Below are 17039 nucleotides of genomic sequence, written 5' to 3'. Positions count from 1 at the left end.
CCACAGAGAAGCAATAAGTAAACACTCATGTAAAATCTCTGTACTATAACAATAATTCATGATTCCTTCTGAAATAATTTAGATTAGGGCTCAAAATGTTATCAGCTCAAGAAAATTAAAACAAGTCAGTGTAGTTTCCTATTCATCATCTATTTCTTACAGCTAAAAGCATATAAAAGTTGCTTGTTCTTTGGGCAGAAATATCCTTTTACGTCTTCCAAGAGCGTATTGGAGTCCTTCCTATACCATACGTGAGGCTCAACACCCTACGGAAAAACAATTCAGCAGAAAATAAGCTATCTAGATGCCACTAGAATTTGAAGAGAAGAGCAAGGCTCAAGTAACAAAGAATTTCTAGTCATGATCAAAAATTATTAAAAAATTATTAAAGATTCATGTAGAACCCCTGAATGATGCTAACAGTATGCATTCAAAGCTATGATTTCACTGGGAAAAGCAGCATGATTTTTCCTGTTCTCCTTTAAAACAACAGAAATATGCATCTTTGCTGCCACATTAACAGAAATATTTGTGCTACTCTCCACATGTTTACCATATGTTATGCAGCTGAATTCTTATTAAACTGCTGTCTTTCTGGTGGAATGTAGTTTTCCCTATCCTTCAACTAGCTAAATGGGATATGAAGAAGATTTGTAACAGAGAAGCATACCTTTCTCTTCTCCTCAATGTGTCAGCTGGCTTCCTGAAGTACAGGCTTGTGTCTTATCAAAAACCAGTAGCAGAATTGTTTCCACTGTCTAATGTCAAAAAATCAAGTGAACCTGTTTATCTAAGCTGATGCCCTCCTGACAAGCCGGGGAGCTGGGATCAGCTGGTTCTAAAAATATGTTCTGATGGACAGGTCAGTGGTGTGTACGCTAAGTAGCACCATGCTGCCTGCCACCATTGAAGCGCCATCAAAATTTGCCCCTGTCAAAAGTAACACAAAATGCTCAAAGCTATCCATAATTTCTTTCTTCTAGGAAAAAAGAGCAGAGCAGTAATTTTTACAAACTATTACATTCATAATAATACAATATAATACTAATGAGAAACCAGAGTTTCTTACTGCTAAATATTTCTTTCAAACATATAATGTCTTGATTGCACTTCCACGTTAGTAAGAGCTTAGTAAGACATGCATAATGGTGAGCACACAAAATACATTTCTAGAATCTTCACTGAAGATGCTAATCTTTTTTTTGACTGATCATTTACATTTTTGCATATGTGTACACATTTACACACAGGTACACACATATAGACTATGCAGATCTGTATGCATAGACAAGTTGTAGAGGAAATCGTTGTAGGGAAAAGCCATCCTTTCCCCATCACCTATCTAAATTGAGGGCACTAAGTTGAAGTCATAAGAAGGCAAGACAAATTAGATAAAGGAGGAAGTCCCTTTCAAAGAAAAAGAGAAGGATATGGACAGCAGGCTAGAAGAACTGAGAGGAACACAGCCACAGACTCTGGACCAGGCTTTGTGGGAAAACAGGAATCAGAGCAAACCCTCTGCGAAAGAACGTCCAGAGCCCTGTAGCCCTCTGCTGCCTTCAACCTGGACAAACTTCAGGACTGCCCACCTCTCTGGAAGACCCCAGTCATTATTTCTGCTTCTGAACACAAAGTAAAGAGCCTGGGAAGTGGACTTTATTACTGCTTCTCTACCCTGCTCACTGAAGTTCTCTCTCTGGATTTAACCAGCAAGATATATGCATAATTTATATTAAATCAAAACCAGTGGATAGAGTACTAAGGGCTTTTGCTTTGAGCTCACTTGAGAATTTTAGTGTTAATCACTTACTGGATTTCCCAAAATAACTAGAATCCAATAAACACCATGTGAGCGAGTCAGTAAGATTTGATATATACTATAATCCATTGGCTGTTTTACTGTCAATCTATCTGTGTTTTAGCTGTTTTATCACCAATTTCTTAATGCTAAAAGTAAATCAAAACTGTACCCTCTTTTGCCTTTTTTTCCTTTTGTGCAAGGCCCAGCACAAGAGTTCTAGTCCTTAAGGGAGGCTCTGGGGCACTTCAAATGTATGAATAAGCAATGTTTTCATGTGTCACTTTAAAAAAGTTATTTTTAATGTCACTAAATACACACCTCATTAGAATCTTCTCAGTATTACAGCACCTATCTACAGGGGTTTGATTAATAAAATCTTTTCAATATTACCTTACCAAGCTGCATTAGTGTTTGTATCTTATCTACTTGGAGTAACTACTTTCTAATCACAGAAGGCTATCAGATCAGACAGCAGCAACCTTGCCTATGCAGGGTGAAGCAACATCACAAATAGGATAGTGAAGAATCAAACTTTTTTTCTTTTTTTTATTTGTAACTGCCACTCTGATTCTGAACAAGACAAACAAATGTGTGTATGTATGTGTGCATGTGTGTATATGTGTTTGTGTGTGTGTGTACATACACACACACACACATATATATGTAAAGAAAAAAATATTAGGGGCACTTTTCATCTCTAGAAAGCAACGTGCAATTCTACTTGTATTCTTGTCAAGTTTACTCTTACTGTATTATACCTCCCAAAAATGGCTTCACAGGACTTGTAGAAGAAACTAATCACAAGCAAATAAAATGAAATGATTATCATATGCAATTTTAATCTTTTTTTGCCCAAAATATATAGGGCATGGAGATGTCAGGACTAAGTTCTAAGGGGAACTTCTCGTTTAAAGGCTTTTCACTGTTAATGTCACTACTGAGACCTGCTGGCAGCAATCAAGACTACTCAGTTTAGAGTATACCTAAATTTTATTTAATTTTCAAAACTATTCTTAGGTGCATGAGGAACTTGGAAAAATCCAGTTACAGCATTTTAATACCATTTGAACTATGCAACTCATGGAATTAAGGTGTTGCTTCAGTCACACATGTTTATAAGCATCCATCAAATAAAACAAAACTTTAGCTTCTACATTATACATGATTGCTCAGGATAATAGCAGAAGAAAATCTATTTTATTGAATAAGTTCTGTCAAATGGCCTAAGATCTGAATAGAATTTTAAATCTATTTCTCCACAGCCAGCAAATCTGGGAGAACTATAGAGCTACCACACCTGGCTAGAGAGGAAAGGACAGAACACGTTGCATCACTAAACAGAGATCTTTTTTATAAGATGGTTACTGACACACCTTAGGATGTGAGAGTTCATGGCATGGTGAAACAATAGGGATCGGAAAATCGGTGTATTGGAAAAGAGCACCTGAAATGGACCAAAACCTGAGAACCTGGCAATAAAATTACATGTCTGTATCTTGTTACTCTTAACCCCTTGTGAATGAAACAGAGGCAGGCTCAAATAAGTTGAAATGTGGAATGCAGATACTGTGCACCATTCATTGAAAGTTAGCTTTAGAGATTTGCCTAAACTCAGCTTTTAAGCTCTGAATATTTCTGTGTAATACTAATACTCACAAACACAAGCTTAAATGTGTTGTTAGTGTCATTTATCTATCTTCTGTTAACATTATATTCTTCTACCAACATAATTCTTGATAGTGGTTATCCATACTTACCACTGTGCCAAGAAACTGAATGCTTGTATTTCCAGACGCATTCCGAGAAAGGCGCTGAAAGAAACAGATGTAAAAACTAATTAGAGGCTTCTCAGTAATCTGAAACAATTCCATTTTCTGTGTGTCCCATCACCTCAAAATAATCAAAACTAATCTAGTACACAAAACAATATTTAAAACAAATATAACCATTTCCTTCAAGAGTCTAAAAATCTAATTCATACTTCAGTTCGGGTTTTGTTTCAGTTTCAGTCAATTCTATAAAATTTACTTTGAAAAACAATGAAAACAAATATGACCATGTACAACACAGAACAATCTTGGGCTTGCAGAAAGATTGGTGTTACGAATAATGAGGCTTTTGCCATCTCTAAATGTCTGTGATTCTGTATTCTTATTACTCACATTTAGTATTATCTTCGTTCTGTTGTAATGAGAGAGACATTTTAATCTCTTTTTAAAACGCAAACCTCCAATAATGCCACTTTGAAAAGAGAAAATAATGACCTTATAAAATGCCTGGTTACCTACTGCATAGGTTGAAGTTTCTAAACATTCTTCAGATATTATATTGTCAGTAAGCCACAAGACAACACAAAAGAAAATATGTTATTGATATAATATAATATTATCTATAATCTAAACATGGGAAACACACAGAAAGTTCTTCTTCTTTGTAAATCTCCTCCTCCTTTAATGTGAAAAGCTTTTCCTCCTTTTTTCTTAGTGCTGTTAAATTACTGCACATAGAGACCCCAAATCAGGGCACAAGCCATGGAATGCAGTTTTAATACTTACACAGTGCCATAGGCACACACAAACACAGAAGCACAGATTTGAGAAGGTGGGTATAAAATGCAAGCAAACAGCTGCACTGAGATCTCCAGCATTTTGAAGGCAACAAACCCTAGGAATAGGGCTACAAACGATCTTGAGAGATCCTCTAGTCTAGCATCCCAGGCAGAATAAAACATACCTATGTCACTCCCAAACGATGCGTGTCTAACCCACTCTTAAAATCTTTCAGTTGCAGAGATTTCACAGCCTCCCTGAGCAATTTATCCCAGCGTTCAGCATCCTTACCATTAGAAAGTTTTTTCCTAATATCTGACAAAAATATCCCTTACCGCACCTGAAGTACTGCATTTCTTATTCATCACAGACACGGAACACAGATAATTCCCTTTCTTTTTACAGCTACCCTTCAGGTATGTGAAGACTATTATCATGGCTCCCTTTAGTGTTGTCTTCTCCAGATTAAGGGAGAAAATGCTATACAACAATAGCTAGAAATTCCTGTAAACAATTTTAGTGGCAGTAAATTAAATCCAGGTCCCCTTTTAATAATGGTGCATGTTCTTCGGCTACATTTTATGAAGTAATAATTACTACAGCCCAAACATGCTTATTTTTTCACTTAACGGGTCACACACTGACACCACAATCTGTACAATCATATGAAAACAAAGGATGATGTGCCAAAGCCTGACATATTTCAACAATAATGATTAGTGGAATGGAAAATATGGGAAATAAAATTTCATACAAAACCTGACGTTTACTTTTATAAAGGAAACAGGAATATACACTTTTCCCACAGTCTAGGATAAACACAATCAGGTTTTGGAAACCACAAAGAAGAACAAAGTACCGGCTGCCTACAATGAACCAACCATATGCCAAAACAAACAAGTCCCAACCACTTGATAAGCTGTCAGAAAATGGCAAGCTGAAAAAAATTAAAGGATTTAATTTCTTTTTTTCCTGGAATGCCCTCCACCCTCGTTAGAGTTCTGTCACTTATTGTGCTACCCTTTTGTCCACTTTCAAGGGTCATTAGAGACCTTTTCATGTCCTAATAAAAATTCCATTTTTTTGGCTAATCTCCTCATCACACAGAAAAACACAACTTAAAAATCAAAACAAAACAAGAAAAACAAAAATAAAGCCCTTTTGTCATTTTCTTTAAAGGCTTTCAGAGTAAAGCCAGGTATCTTGACAGGCTGACTTATTTTTTACAACTAAGAATGAGATCATGAAAGTATCTCCTCACACAGATTGCTTTTACTCACAAGTAAGTAAACTGGCATAGCAGTAACTGAGCCCTTTCAAAAATAAATTTAGCAATCTGTAGGCTAAATACATAAAGCTAAATATTTATGGATCTCTAGAAGGCACTTTCTAAAATCATAGCCACAAAACAAGACAAGGATATAAGGACCCTCTCCCGCAGCCTCACACTGCTGAAAAGCATGGGCATAACAGCACAGTGTCCCCTCATTGCTACCATTTACCCTGTGTCCAAAACGCAAAGCACTGAATTCAGCTGTCAAAGTACCAAGAGTCAGTGTAAGCACTCAAAGACATCCCTGGAATTAACAGCCAGTAAGGAAAAAAAATAACGGGGACGGGGAGGAAAAGAGCTAACAAACACAGAAGAGCGAATGATATCTTCCTTCTGGGTGCATTTCAAAAAAACAAAAAGAAGAAAGAAAGGTAGAGAAATCCTCCAAGTCACAAAACATACATTACACCAAGACCAAAAAGAGAACTGCCAGGCTTTTGAGAACCCTATTACAAAAGAAGTCAGCACATTATCATAATTAATGTTTCAAATTACAGTTGCAAATAAATTTCAGCTGTTAAATGTGATTAGATTTTTTTGAAGCATATTGAAAGAAGTTATTTCTGTTCCACTGGTGGGCTTGTGTTTCTGAGATTTGTAAATGTAATTGATGTTTTCAAGAAAATGAAAGGACATGGTTAACAATTATTCTTTTATTTTCCACTTCTTTAGAAAAAGGACCAGTCTCCAGTCTCCTGGTCTCCAGTTATTCTTCCTAAGTTAGATATTTACATATTCTATGCCTCATAATAGATGGTTTCATATTACATGTGATAGCAGGAAAATAATCAAAAAGAGGTAACAAAAGAGAATAGCTAATTACATGCATTGTCATTGTTTTCCTAATAATTTGCAAAATATTTACCAGAGGTTTACGCTGAAAAGCAAGGCAAGACTACCATTTTAACAAAGACAAAGCAAGACTGTATGATTACCTGTGAGTACAGTAAAATCACATTGTTGGCATCAATTACATGTTCTTAGACATAACTGATGTTCTCCTGGTTCATTCAACTGATAAAGCTTCAGACAAACTTAATCAACATAATATTAGTTAAAAGTATAATGCTTTTTCCTTCTGCTATGAGAAAGCAACAAGCTAAATCAAATTTGAAAAAAGTGAAATAAAAAATTCAAAAAAATCCATCTGCAGTCTCAAAACTGTCAAATGTGTGAGTGTTGCATAAACATTGTATGTATTTTAACGTACACAGGTTAGAGTATGTTATACTGCATATGCTATGTATACACAAACATAAAATGCTTATGCATACATATAAAGATAGACAAGTGTATACAATCCTGCAAAATGTGTTTGATTTTCCTACTCTATCTTAAGTACATGCTATACTGCAATCATTTCACAAATAATCAATTTAATCTGTAAATCCCAGTAAATTACCAGAGGTTAGCGTGATGTGACTTTAAACTCTTCCGCTCTGCCATAGAAAATTATTTCCACTTAGTTGGGTATCAATGTTAGGGTTACAATCAGCTTTGTATTAAGCCTGTAGTGGATGAGTACTTTTAGATAAAAATGATAATAACCTTTATGTGAAGTTGGATAAAGCGGCTTACCCAAACATAAAATATACATTATCGAAAGAGATTCTAAACAGACACAGACGTTATTAGACAGTAACAAGATCTCAGAGTATTTTCCACAAATCTTCTGATATCTTGGGCTCTCCAAGCTACTTAATGCGAGCAGCTGCAGGGATGGAAGGAGACCAAAACAAAGAAGCTGAAACACACCAAAAGCAGTTTGTCCCTTTGCTTCCAAATGAAAAAGTAATTTGTCAAATCAAAATGAATATTCGCTAACAGAAGAAATAACATATTAAAGTTTCCCAAACACATTTCTTTTGAGCTATTATATACTGCCTTCATTTGTTGAAACTAAAGCTGGAGACCATTTGCAAAGATTTAAAGAAAATGTAAAGATTGCCACTTGGCCAACTCCAGTTTTTGCGAGCCTTGGCATGACTGTCATGACTAGGGCAAAATGTATCAGACTATAGAGAACCAAAAAAAAAAGAAGTCAGAAAACCCACTGATTTCTGGGTGATGCCTACTGATTAGTATCTCATGCGAATACAGAAGACTACAGATAAAATTTTGAGTGAAATACTGTTTGGTTTCCCAATATGGTTCTATTTTTCGGAGTGCAGAAGTTCTTGTAGCCTCTATTGCTTCATCTCGATTGCTGGTACTTCTGAAAATCTTATGCCACGAATTTTATGTGGAGAACGCTATCCACTTACTGGCCAAAATCTGTAAATTCTTGAAAATTCAGTTGAGCAAAGTACAGGCCAGAATCATCCCCAGACAGGTTAAATTAAAAAAAAAAAGAATTATTCCCACAGCAGGTAAGCTGGAAAAAAACCCCAGTACTTTGACTTGTAAAGTCATGGTAGATTAAGCTGCTAGTAACTCATCTATGAGATTTTGTGTACGTGAGAGTGTTTGGACATCTGAAAACCTCCATCATTCAACTATGTCACTCCCATCTTTGGAACCTCATGGTTAGGTCAGAGAGGAGCAGAAAGCTGCAGAAGTAGCTGTGAAACCATGAAGTCTTCTACTTGTCAAAATGTGAAGATTGGTTTGGCTTTATTTGACTACTTTTCCTTCTTCTAGAACCTCTACTCTTCAATAGGAGTTCTCAGAGAAAACAGAACTTCATTTCAGCGCTCCCTTTCCACAGTGCAAAATCCAACTCCATGGACTATAGGGAGGGAGTTTCACAAAGCTTCACATGGGCAAAGCGTCACCCCAGTCATCATGCAGCAGCAGCCACCTACTTCTACAGCCTCCTTATGCGGATCCCCATCTCGTGTAAGAGGTCTGACATAGACGCTGCACTGCATATGTGCAGCTCGACTAGCAATGGCACCAAGCTCTCTTGTATGTTAAAGACTGCCTCTTTGCATTGTTCAGATTCAGGGAGCCTTGCAAACTCTTCCACTTAGATGATCACTCTACTTTTGTCACAATTTAGTGCTCTCCATTGGTGGTGCCATCATTTCTTCTCCTTAGTGCATTAAACTATAGATGGAAACTTAGCTCGATATTGTGCACTGCTCTTCCCCTAGCCATTATCAGTTTAAGACCACACTTTAAAAGTAAATGAAGCCTCAGTTAGCTGTTCTTCCTCAGGGCAGGTCTACATTTTCTAGTTTCCTACAAGGGCACCAGTCACCCAAGTGGAGAATGAGATGATCAAGTCCTGCGGTGTATGAAGCATTTTGACATGGGAAACATTTCTTCTGGGTTATATGGTACAAAGGGGAAGTATTCTTTCCCTTTAAACGAACCCTGCTAGTATGCTATGATGTTGGCCTCTTCCTGGCACCTGTTGCAAGCTATCTGAATCCTTTTCCGGGGACTAAATGGGATCTATTCCCAAACTCAGTACAAATATGGACCTTAAATACAGCATAACAGCTTACAGGGCATCAATCCACACAGAGAAACTGTACCTGCTCCTTTGTAAGTGGCTGAGACACCATACTACTACTTTCAAAAGAAGGACTTCTCTCTTAATGCCTGGATTTAATTACAGTAGGTGCTTAGAAGCTTCTGTCCTCCCATAAACATAAAAAAGGAAACAGATCCTGTCCAATATTTCTTTACATGAGATCCAATGTTAATGTCACTTGTTACTTCTCTTTGCCACCCTTTTGACATGCAGATGTTTAATAATACTGCTGTACTGCTTATATACACAGCGTCTTCAATCTAAGAATGTTCATGTGCTCATTTAACCCTCTGAGGTAGGTAGGTGTTATAAAGGAGTGGAAGATGAGCTTGAAGAAAAAAAAAAAAAGGCATAGAGAGGACTTTATTTGGTGTTGGTAAAGAATGAATAGTAAGACATTTACTCCAGCTCAATATTTCCCATTATTTACAATTATTTACAATAACAGCAGAGAGTTTAGTTCTCCTTGTGGCCTTTTAAATTTTTGCTGCTATTATGTTAAGCCACAAAAAATATAATAGAGTAAAACATTTGGACACTTTGTCCTCAGTTTGACATGCTGTGATATGTTCTGCTCTTCTAGGGGGACACTGCAGACAATATGCCACCATGTTAATCTAGATCTGATAATGTTTATCACTGCTCTGAGACAGATTCTTTGCAGGATCCACAGTCCCTTTTCCCTCTTTGATGTCCCTCTTTTTCCTTTCCTTTTGCCCTCTAAATGCATTATCATGTTCAAGAGAACCAGTCCTTGTCTTTGAAGGTTTAGATATTATACAATTATGATGCTTCTCAATAACTGAATACAATGCTTTCGTCTTTGGATACATACAGAATCGTTATAGCTATTCATCCTGAATATTGCCAGTCATTAAAATTTATAGCTCCTTTGGGGAAAAAAAATGGCATATGATATTGTGATAGCTAACATTATTTGATCAACCCCTTGAGCAGCACAGGATACTGCTAATCCCATTAGGTTAAAGAGTGAGAAGTATGTTGTTTGTAGATACAGCTTTATTGTAGGAGACCTCTCTCTGAAAAGTGGACAATTAATTCCAGAGGGATTGGGTGGGCATAGCAGTCGATCACTCATTTCCTTCCAGGATGAGAAAAATTCCTTTTCATGAAATAGTGGCTAAGGGTGGTGGTATGTGCTTTCTGCTTCAGCAGCTCAATTAAAAAAAAAAAAAAAAACAGCAATAATCTGTAATTCTATCAAATTCTATCATCTTTTATTTCTCTGCATTTTCCCCTTCTTTTCACAAATTCTCTATTCAACCATGGACAAGGGTGTTGAGGCAGCCTGGAGTTAAACTGATTTCACACTAACTGTAGACCACTCATGAGATTTGGGAACTTGCTATTTAAAGTAACATTATACAAATAGTTTTTTGTGACAGTAAAGGATATCTGATATTTTTAAAGGCTCTTTGCCTTAGGAGCTGGGCTATTGCTGTCCTACAGGCTATATGTACATTTAGGGCTGATTTAAAAAAACAGTAATCTTAATTTTGGCAAACACCATGACCAGTGTCATAATAGTAAGCCATAATAGTAATTTTTGTTTGAATGCACATTATTGGCAATTACAGCAAGAACCACCAAAAAAGGCCAGCATATGTTTAATACTAAGTGTTTATACATTTTTCCCTTTTTCTACAACTCCTAGAAATACAGGAGATCTTGCTCCTTCTTTAGACTATCCATGACCAAACAACAAGACCAACTGGTACAATTATTGATTTTCTCACACAGAAGACTTTCACAAACTCAGCTAGATGAATTATTTATCTATAGCAAAAAACTCAGGTCTTTCCAAGTGCGCCTATGAGATATGCACTGAATCGTGCATAGACAATCTAAGGCACACTGATGAAGTTTCAGTTTCTTCTAGTTATGACTTTTCTCTGCTTCTGTGTTTGGGTCCTTTGGAAAGGATCTGCCTCCACCTACAAGAACAGCTGTGTTGCTTGCCCAGGGTGACACCAGGGCATCTGTGCTCTAGAACATCACACAGCTTTAAAGTTTCCTGGCAAAACGTCCTTCCTAAGAGGTTTTTTTTCCCTGCCCACATGGTTTCCCTCCCCTCCTCAACCATTAACACCCAGAAGTGGTATCTTGGGATTTTAATAGATAATTCAACATGAACATCAGCTCCATGCTTGGTTTTGGTCAAAAGAGTCAAGTGAAATATTAGGAATTAATAATGAGAACAGATAACAAATCAGTGAATACCATTACGTTACGGAAGAAGTCTATGCCTTGCCCATGCTTTTAATACTGGGCACAGTTCTGGCCCCCATAGCTCAAAAAGATATAACAGAAATGGAAAACTTTCAGAGAGCAACATGAATCACCAAAGACAGGCTTCTCCACAAGGAACAACTCTACTCTACTGAAAAGAGGCAACTGAGTGAGAATACGAGCAGCATGGACAGAGTGGGTAGGGATCAACTGTTCACAGTATTTTCCAATACAGGAACCAGGAGGAATTCAAATGAAGCTAAAAGACACTGCTATAGCAATTAGTAGGCAATGGTAAGGCTGTGATAAACAAATTGCCAAAATCTATCATCCTCTTTGTGCAATTGCAGGGAAAGAAATAACAATAATGGCACCCCAACAGACAGATACTAATACTTAAAAAAAATTTTTTTTAAGCCTGTCACACAGCAACACGTACCACAGTAAAACCCCCTGTACACCAACGGCTTTTGTATGTCTTTTACCTGGGATATGTGAGACCTGGATTGTACTTGCCTCAAATGCCAAGAGAGTGCCAAGGGAGGGAATAAAAATCAGTTTCTCTGTATTAAATCCACTGATCATTTTTGGATTTTCACGGCTGAGCTCATTTTCTCAGATGACTGTGGCTGGATGAGCAAGCAGGAAACCGCAGGCAGCCTGTGAGGCTATATCTATACTGCAAAATAAAGGAGAGGCCATGGACTAATGCCTGGCCCCAAAGCCAAATGGCAATGACTGTCTCAGTCTCCACTTATTAGGTCTATAAAACATGGCATAAATCTATACCAGATTTGTCTAAGATAGCCATAATTGGAATAGGCCAAAAGCAAGCCGGGCAGTGAGCTAACAATTAATCAATACAAACAATCAGGAATCCAGTGCTGGGGCTCACTCTCTGGCTCTTCTTTACTTAACGGCATAGACATACCCTGTGGCTTTCTAAGAATCAGATCGTTGGTTATGTTTGTGTAAAACATTCTGTATTTCCCTCTTCTAGAGATAACCTAGCAAAAATAATTCTGAAATCATGGATAAATGACAACCACAGAGTGTGTGCACACTAACTGCACAGCTTAAAAGAACAGACTGTTGAGCAGTCTTCATGAACACTGCTCCCTAAATCTTTTCTAAAGTCATTTCCAGGATTTAAGAAAATGAGTGTGCTGAAGTAATGGTACCTTGGGCCAGAGATCTATAGAATATATCATTATTACAGATTCCATCTGAGATTTCAAAACAGTAAAAAAAAAAAAAAAAAGAAAAGTAGGTAATTTTTTTTTTTAATTGGACATATGCTTGAAAAAAGTCTCCATGGGGTTGAAGGAAACGAATACTTGGGCACAGGCTTTGTTCTCCTGGCAGACATTTCCCAAGAGCAAAGGTTTCATAACCTATAGCATTTTCATTTTGTCTGTTATTATAAACCAAAATAATAATAAAAAAAATCAGAGTACATATCAGAGTACGTACATTTGCCATATTCCAAGTTGTAGAATATGCTCCTCCTACTGCAGTTGTTGATGTAATAATTAAAAATAATAATTGGTATCATCTCACTGAATTTCCCACACTACTGTAAATGGGGGGGGAAACTTTATCAGCAGTTTTCTCTGTTCAGTCACCAAAACGCTTGAAGCTTGGGATGTATGATTTCAGTTTTACAGGATCATGTTCCTATTTAGTAACTCCATTACTCTCTTATTTACACCTTGCTGTGCCAATAAAGACCTTACCACAGAGTTAGGGATACCCAACAGAGTCACAGAATAGTTTAGGTTGGAAGGGACCTCTGGAGATCAGGTAGTCAAATCCCCTGTTCAAAGTGAGGCTAACGTCAAAGTTAGATTGGGCCTCTGAAGGCCTTGCCGAATTCAGTCCTGTACCATAATGCCTATGTCCCTACAGAGTTTCAGTTCAGCAGAGACCAAATCTCTGAAAGTCAAGAAATATTAAGAAGAAGCTACCACAACTGCCATGATAGAGCTGCCTTGCTGAAGCCACTGAAAACCACCCTGAGCTTTCTGCACTCCAGGCAGTGCCTGCACTCCCTTTAAAGAAGGAGGGCTTCACTACAGCAAGCTGGCAGAGCCATTAAAGCGGTGTGAGCACAGGATACCCCAGTGGAGTGGCAGGGAGAGAGGCATGTATGATACAAGAGAGGAAAGCATAAGGGAAAGACGGTAACAATTTATTTTGGCACAGAATCCTTCCGCTACAGGGAACTGTCTGCAGGTAGGCAGTATATAAGGATGAGCTGAGTGTTTGATGACGGGATCAACAAAAGTAGAGTGTTAAACAGAGTCTTCTCTGAAGGGACTGTAAAATAGCACTGAAGAGTTGTAAAAATTTGTCAGGGTGGTGTTGCTATAGAGCAGACTCAGAATTTGAAAGAAGGGTAGGTGGGGGTGGTTTTTGAAAGCTAACCCAAACACAAGTTTTGCCAAAGCAAAGAGGGTTGAGGATCTCCTACATGCATTTTTTTCATGGGCAACCTGCTCTTTCTGCAAATACCTGAATCCTCCTGTGCAGTGTCCCAGTACAAGACACCAACTTGTGCCTTGTATCATTCTCATTGTACCATGGTGACAGAGGACAGAGTTACAGTTGGGTTAAAGCCCATCTCCTGGACTTCTTGGATTCATTGATTTAACTTGAGGTCCCCTCAGATTCTGGTTCACATGAGGGAATAGAAGGAAATGTTCAGCTGTAAGGAAGAGGCAGGTTATTCTTATGTTCAGACAGAATTTCCTGTGTTTCAGTTTGTGCCCGTTGCCTCGCGTCCTGTCGCTCGGCACCACTGAAAACAGTCTGGCTCCATCCTCTTGACACCCTCCCTTCAGATACTTATACACATTGATAAGATCCCCCTCAGTCTTCTCTTCACCAGGCTGAACAGGCCCAGCTCTCTCAGCCTTTCCTCACATGACAGATGCTCCAGTCACTTCATCATATTTGCAGCCCTGTGCTGGACTCTCTCCAGTAGTGCCATGTCTCTCTTGTACTGGGGAGCCCAGAACTGGACACAGGACTCCAGGTGTGACCTCACCAGGGCTGAGTAGAGGGGCAGGATCACCTCCCTCAACCTGCTGGCAACGCTCTGCCTAATGCACCCAGGATACCATTGGCCTTCTTGGTCACAAGGGCACACTGCTGCCTCATGGTCAACTTGCTCTCCACCAGGACTCCCAGGTCCTTCTCTGCAGAGCTGCTTTCCAGCAGGTCAGCCCTCAGCCTGTACTCATGCATGGAGTTATTCCTCCCTAGGTGCAGGACTCCGCACTTCCCTTTGTTGAACTTCATGAGGTTCCTCTCCGCCCACCTCTCCAGCCTGTCCAGGTCTCTCTGAATGGCAGCACAGCCCTCTGGTGTATCGGCCACTCCTCCCAATCTTGTATCGTCAGCAAACTTGCTGAGGGTGCACTCTGTCCCTTCATCCAGGTCACTGATGAACAAGTTGAACAAGACTGGACCCAGTATTGACCCCTGGCGGACACTGCTAGCTACAGGCCTCCAACTAGACCTTGCGTCATTCTTTTTTCTTCTTCCATACCCTCCCTCATTCATAGGTACAGAGAGTACATCATTTATTTGATTCTTTTTAATTCTAAATACTGCCTGAAAGCCTATATACTCATATTCAGATTGTGTTTTATATGTAAATATATTTTAGATATGTATTTTAAATAACAAGCTATCTCTTCAAATTTAAAGCCTCATGGAGACATATTGTAACAACATGCCTATAAGTTACTTCTCTAATTTTCAGCAAAAGTAGATTTTGAATTCACAACTCAGGTTCCAGAGCCACTGAAATCTTTGCAAACAGGTATGGAAAACAATTTTGGAAAAGTATTCCTGCACGCACAAATTGTAGTTTGCTTGGTATATAGGTACTTCAAAAACAAAATCCTACACTTCATGCTGTGTTAAATTCAGACTCCCCAAATGGGAAGTAGGTTCTAGTCAAAAGTGGGGAAAATGCTGAGAAACTGGGACCAGCTGAGGAATTACAAAATAACAAAAAATCCAGTGATGGAATCTGTGTCCTTCAAGAAATGCTATGGGGTCTGCTCCCCATCCCCACTCCCGGAAAGCTGTATCTCAGGAATCTTTTGCTCAAACGAGCCCAAGTTTTCTCCATTTCATAACCTTCTAGAAGATCCAAAGGATTTCACAGCAATCCAAGTCAGCACAAAGACTGTAGGGCCCGTATGCTGCAGCAAAACGGACCTGCGGTCTCCCCCAGGGTGCTGGTCTCCCTATCGTCTGGGGACCTGGCCAGGCACTCCGCAGCGTCCATCTGCTGCACAGATGGGCTTCTCTGCAAAGGAAACAAAGCCTGAGGGAGGGGGCTGCTGCACAGCCTAGTTGTGCCCTGATATGCCCTAGACAGGCTGTGACCAGGGCATCTACCTTTCCCCAGCAACTCAGATGTGTTCCCAGGTTCCTCCACCTAGAGATAGCCTTAGAAGACCTGATTTTTAAACTCAGAGGTCTTCTTAACCTTAAGCGTGGACGAGCTGGTGCTTTGCTTTTGCTCTAATCCACATTCAGCCTTTAGCAGAGGAGTAGAAACAGACAAGCATGCCTAATTACTTATTTTTATATGTGCGACAGATATGCAACAATTTGAATGTCTAGACTATAATTTGCATAAATACATTTTAAACCAAAACATTTTAAAATTATTTATTTCCTGCTTCTGTGCTTAAGTGCTTTGCTGGATTGGGGCCAGATTGCCGGATCGAGCCAAAGGTGCATACATCAAACCTTCAAAGAAATATACTGTTCACAAAGACTGTATTTGGCTGAGCAAATTTAGAAGAATGAAACCAACTATGAAGAGAAATTAGACTGGCTGAAAATTAATAAAGCACAGCTGGAATTATTCAATTCATCCGTATTTGTTGCTTAAATGGCTCTAGGGCTAAGTCTTGCTGAAAGAAGATACTTCAAGACTCAGGGGTCAATTGCTTTTGGAGAGAAATTGACCTACAGGAATACACTTGTCTAATTTGGTTCTTGCAGTGGGGCAAGTCTAGAGAAATATATAACCAAAAAACCAATTTAGATTCCAGTGAGTAGATATCAGAGGTCAAGTTTAAGGTTACCATAATTTTACATACATACACTAAAAGATTAATAACTTTTCAAGCTACTGGGTTTCTTTGCTAAAAACTAAGACTTACAGATAATATCTCAGAAAGCAACAGTATATGTGCTTATTTCATGTTCTGCTGGATAAATACTATTCAGCCAGTTCACTGCTTGTTGCTGTGGTTAGTCCTGTAGTATTTCATACAATTTGGTCATATTCCAGCAGTGCAAGCAACACTATTGCTGGCTCAGCTCCTAGCAAAAAGCATGTCCAGATCTGATGATCATTAATTTTGAAACTAAATTTACGTGCCAGTTCAAATATTACACTTTTGGTTAACTGGTCTTAGTATTAGTTATACTCAGAGAGTTGCCTAATGCTATGCAATTATTATACGTATGTCCCAATAGTTTGCAGTGGAGCCTTCCAAATACAGTTATTCATATCAAACATAACACTCTTCTCCTAAAGAGATTTTGTATGTTCATACATTACTATTGTTTCCTATTCAATGTTAGGGATTA

General features: G+C 38.5%; 1 protein-coding gene across 2 annotated transcripts in view; it reads right to left on the bottom strand.

Annotated features, from left to right (window-relative positions):
• The window catches only part of PCCA (propionyl-CoA carboxylase subunit alpha), a 301944-nt gene that overhangs the window by 59588 nt on the left and 225317 nt on the right, over window positions 1-17039 (bottom strand). For both annotated transcript variants that reach the window (XM_067293647.1, XM_067293657.1), the window contains one exon: window positions 3559-3612. In XM_067293647.1, the coding sequence (XP_067149748.1) occupies window positions 3559-3612 (54 nt within the window). The remainder of the gene's footprint in view (window positions 1-3558; window positions 3613-17039) is intronic.

The sequence above is a fragment of the Apteryx mantelli genome, chromosome 1 (assembly GCF_036417845.1).
Source record: "Apteryx mantelli isolate bAptMan1 chromosome 1, bAptMan1.hap1, whole genome shotgun sequence".
Taxonomy (NCBI): domain Eukaryota; kingdom Metazoa; phylum Chordata; class Aves; order Apterygiformes; family Apterygidae; genus Apteryx; species Apteryx mantelli.
Note: the sequence above shows the minus strand (reverse complement) of the source record. Positions and strands in the feature narration are given on the sequence as shown.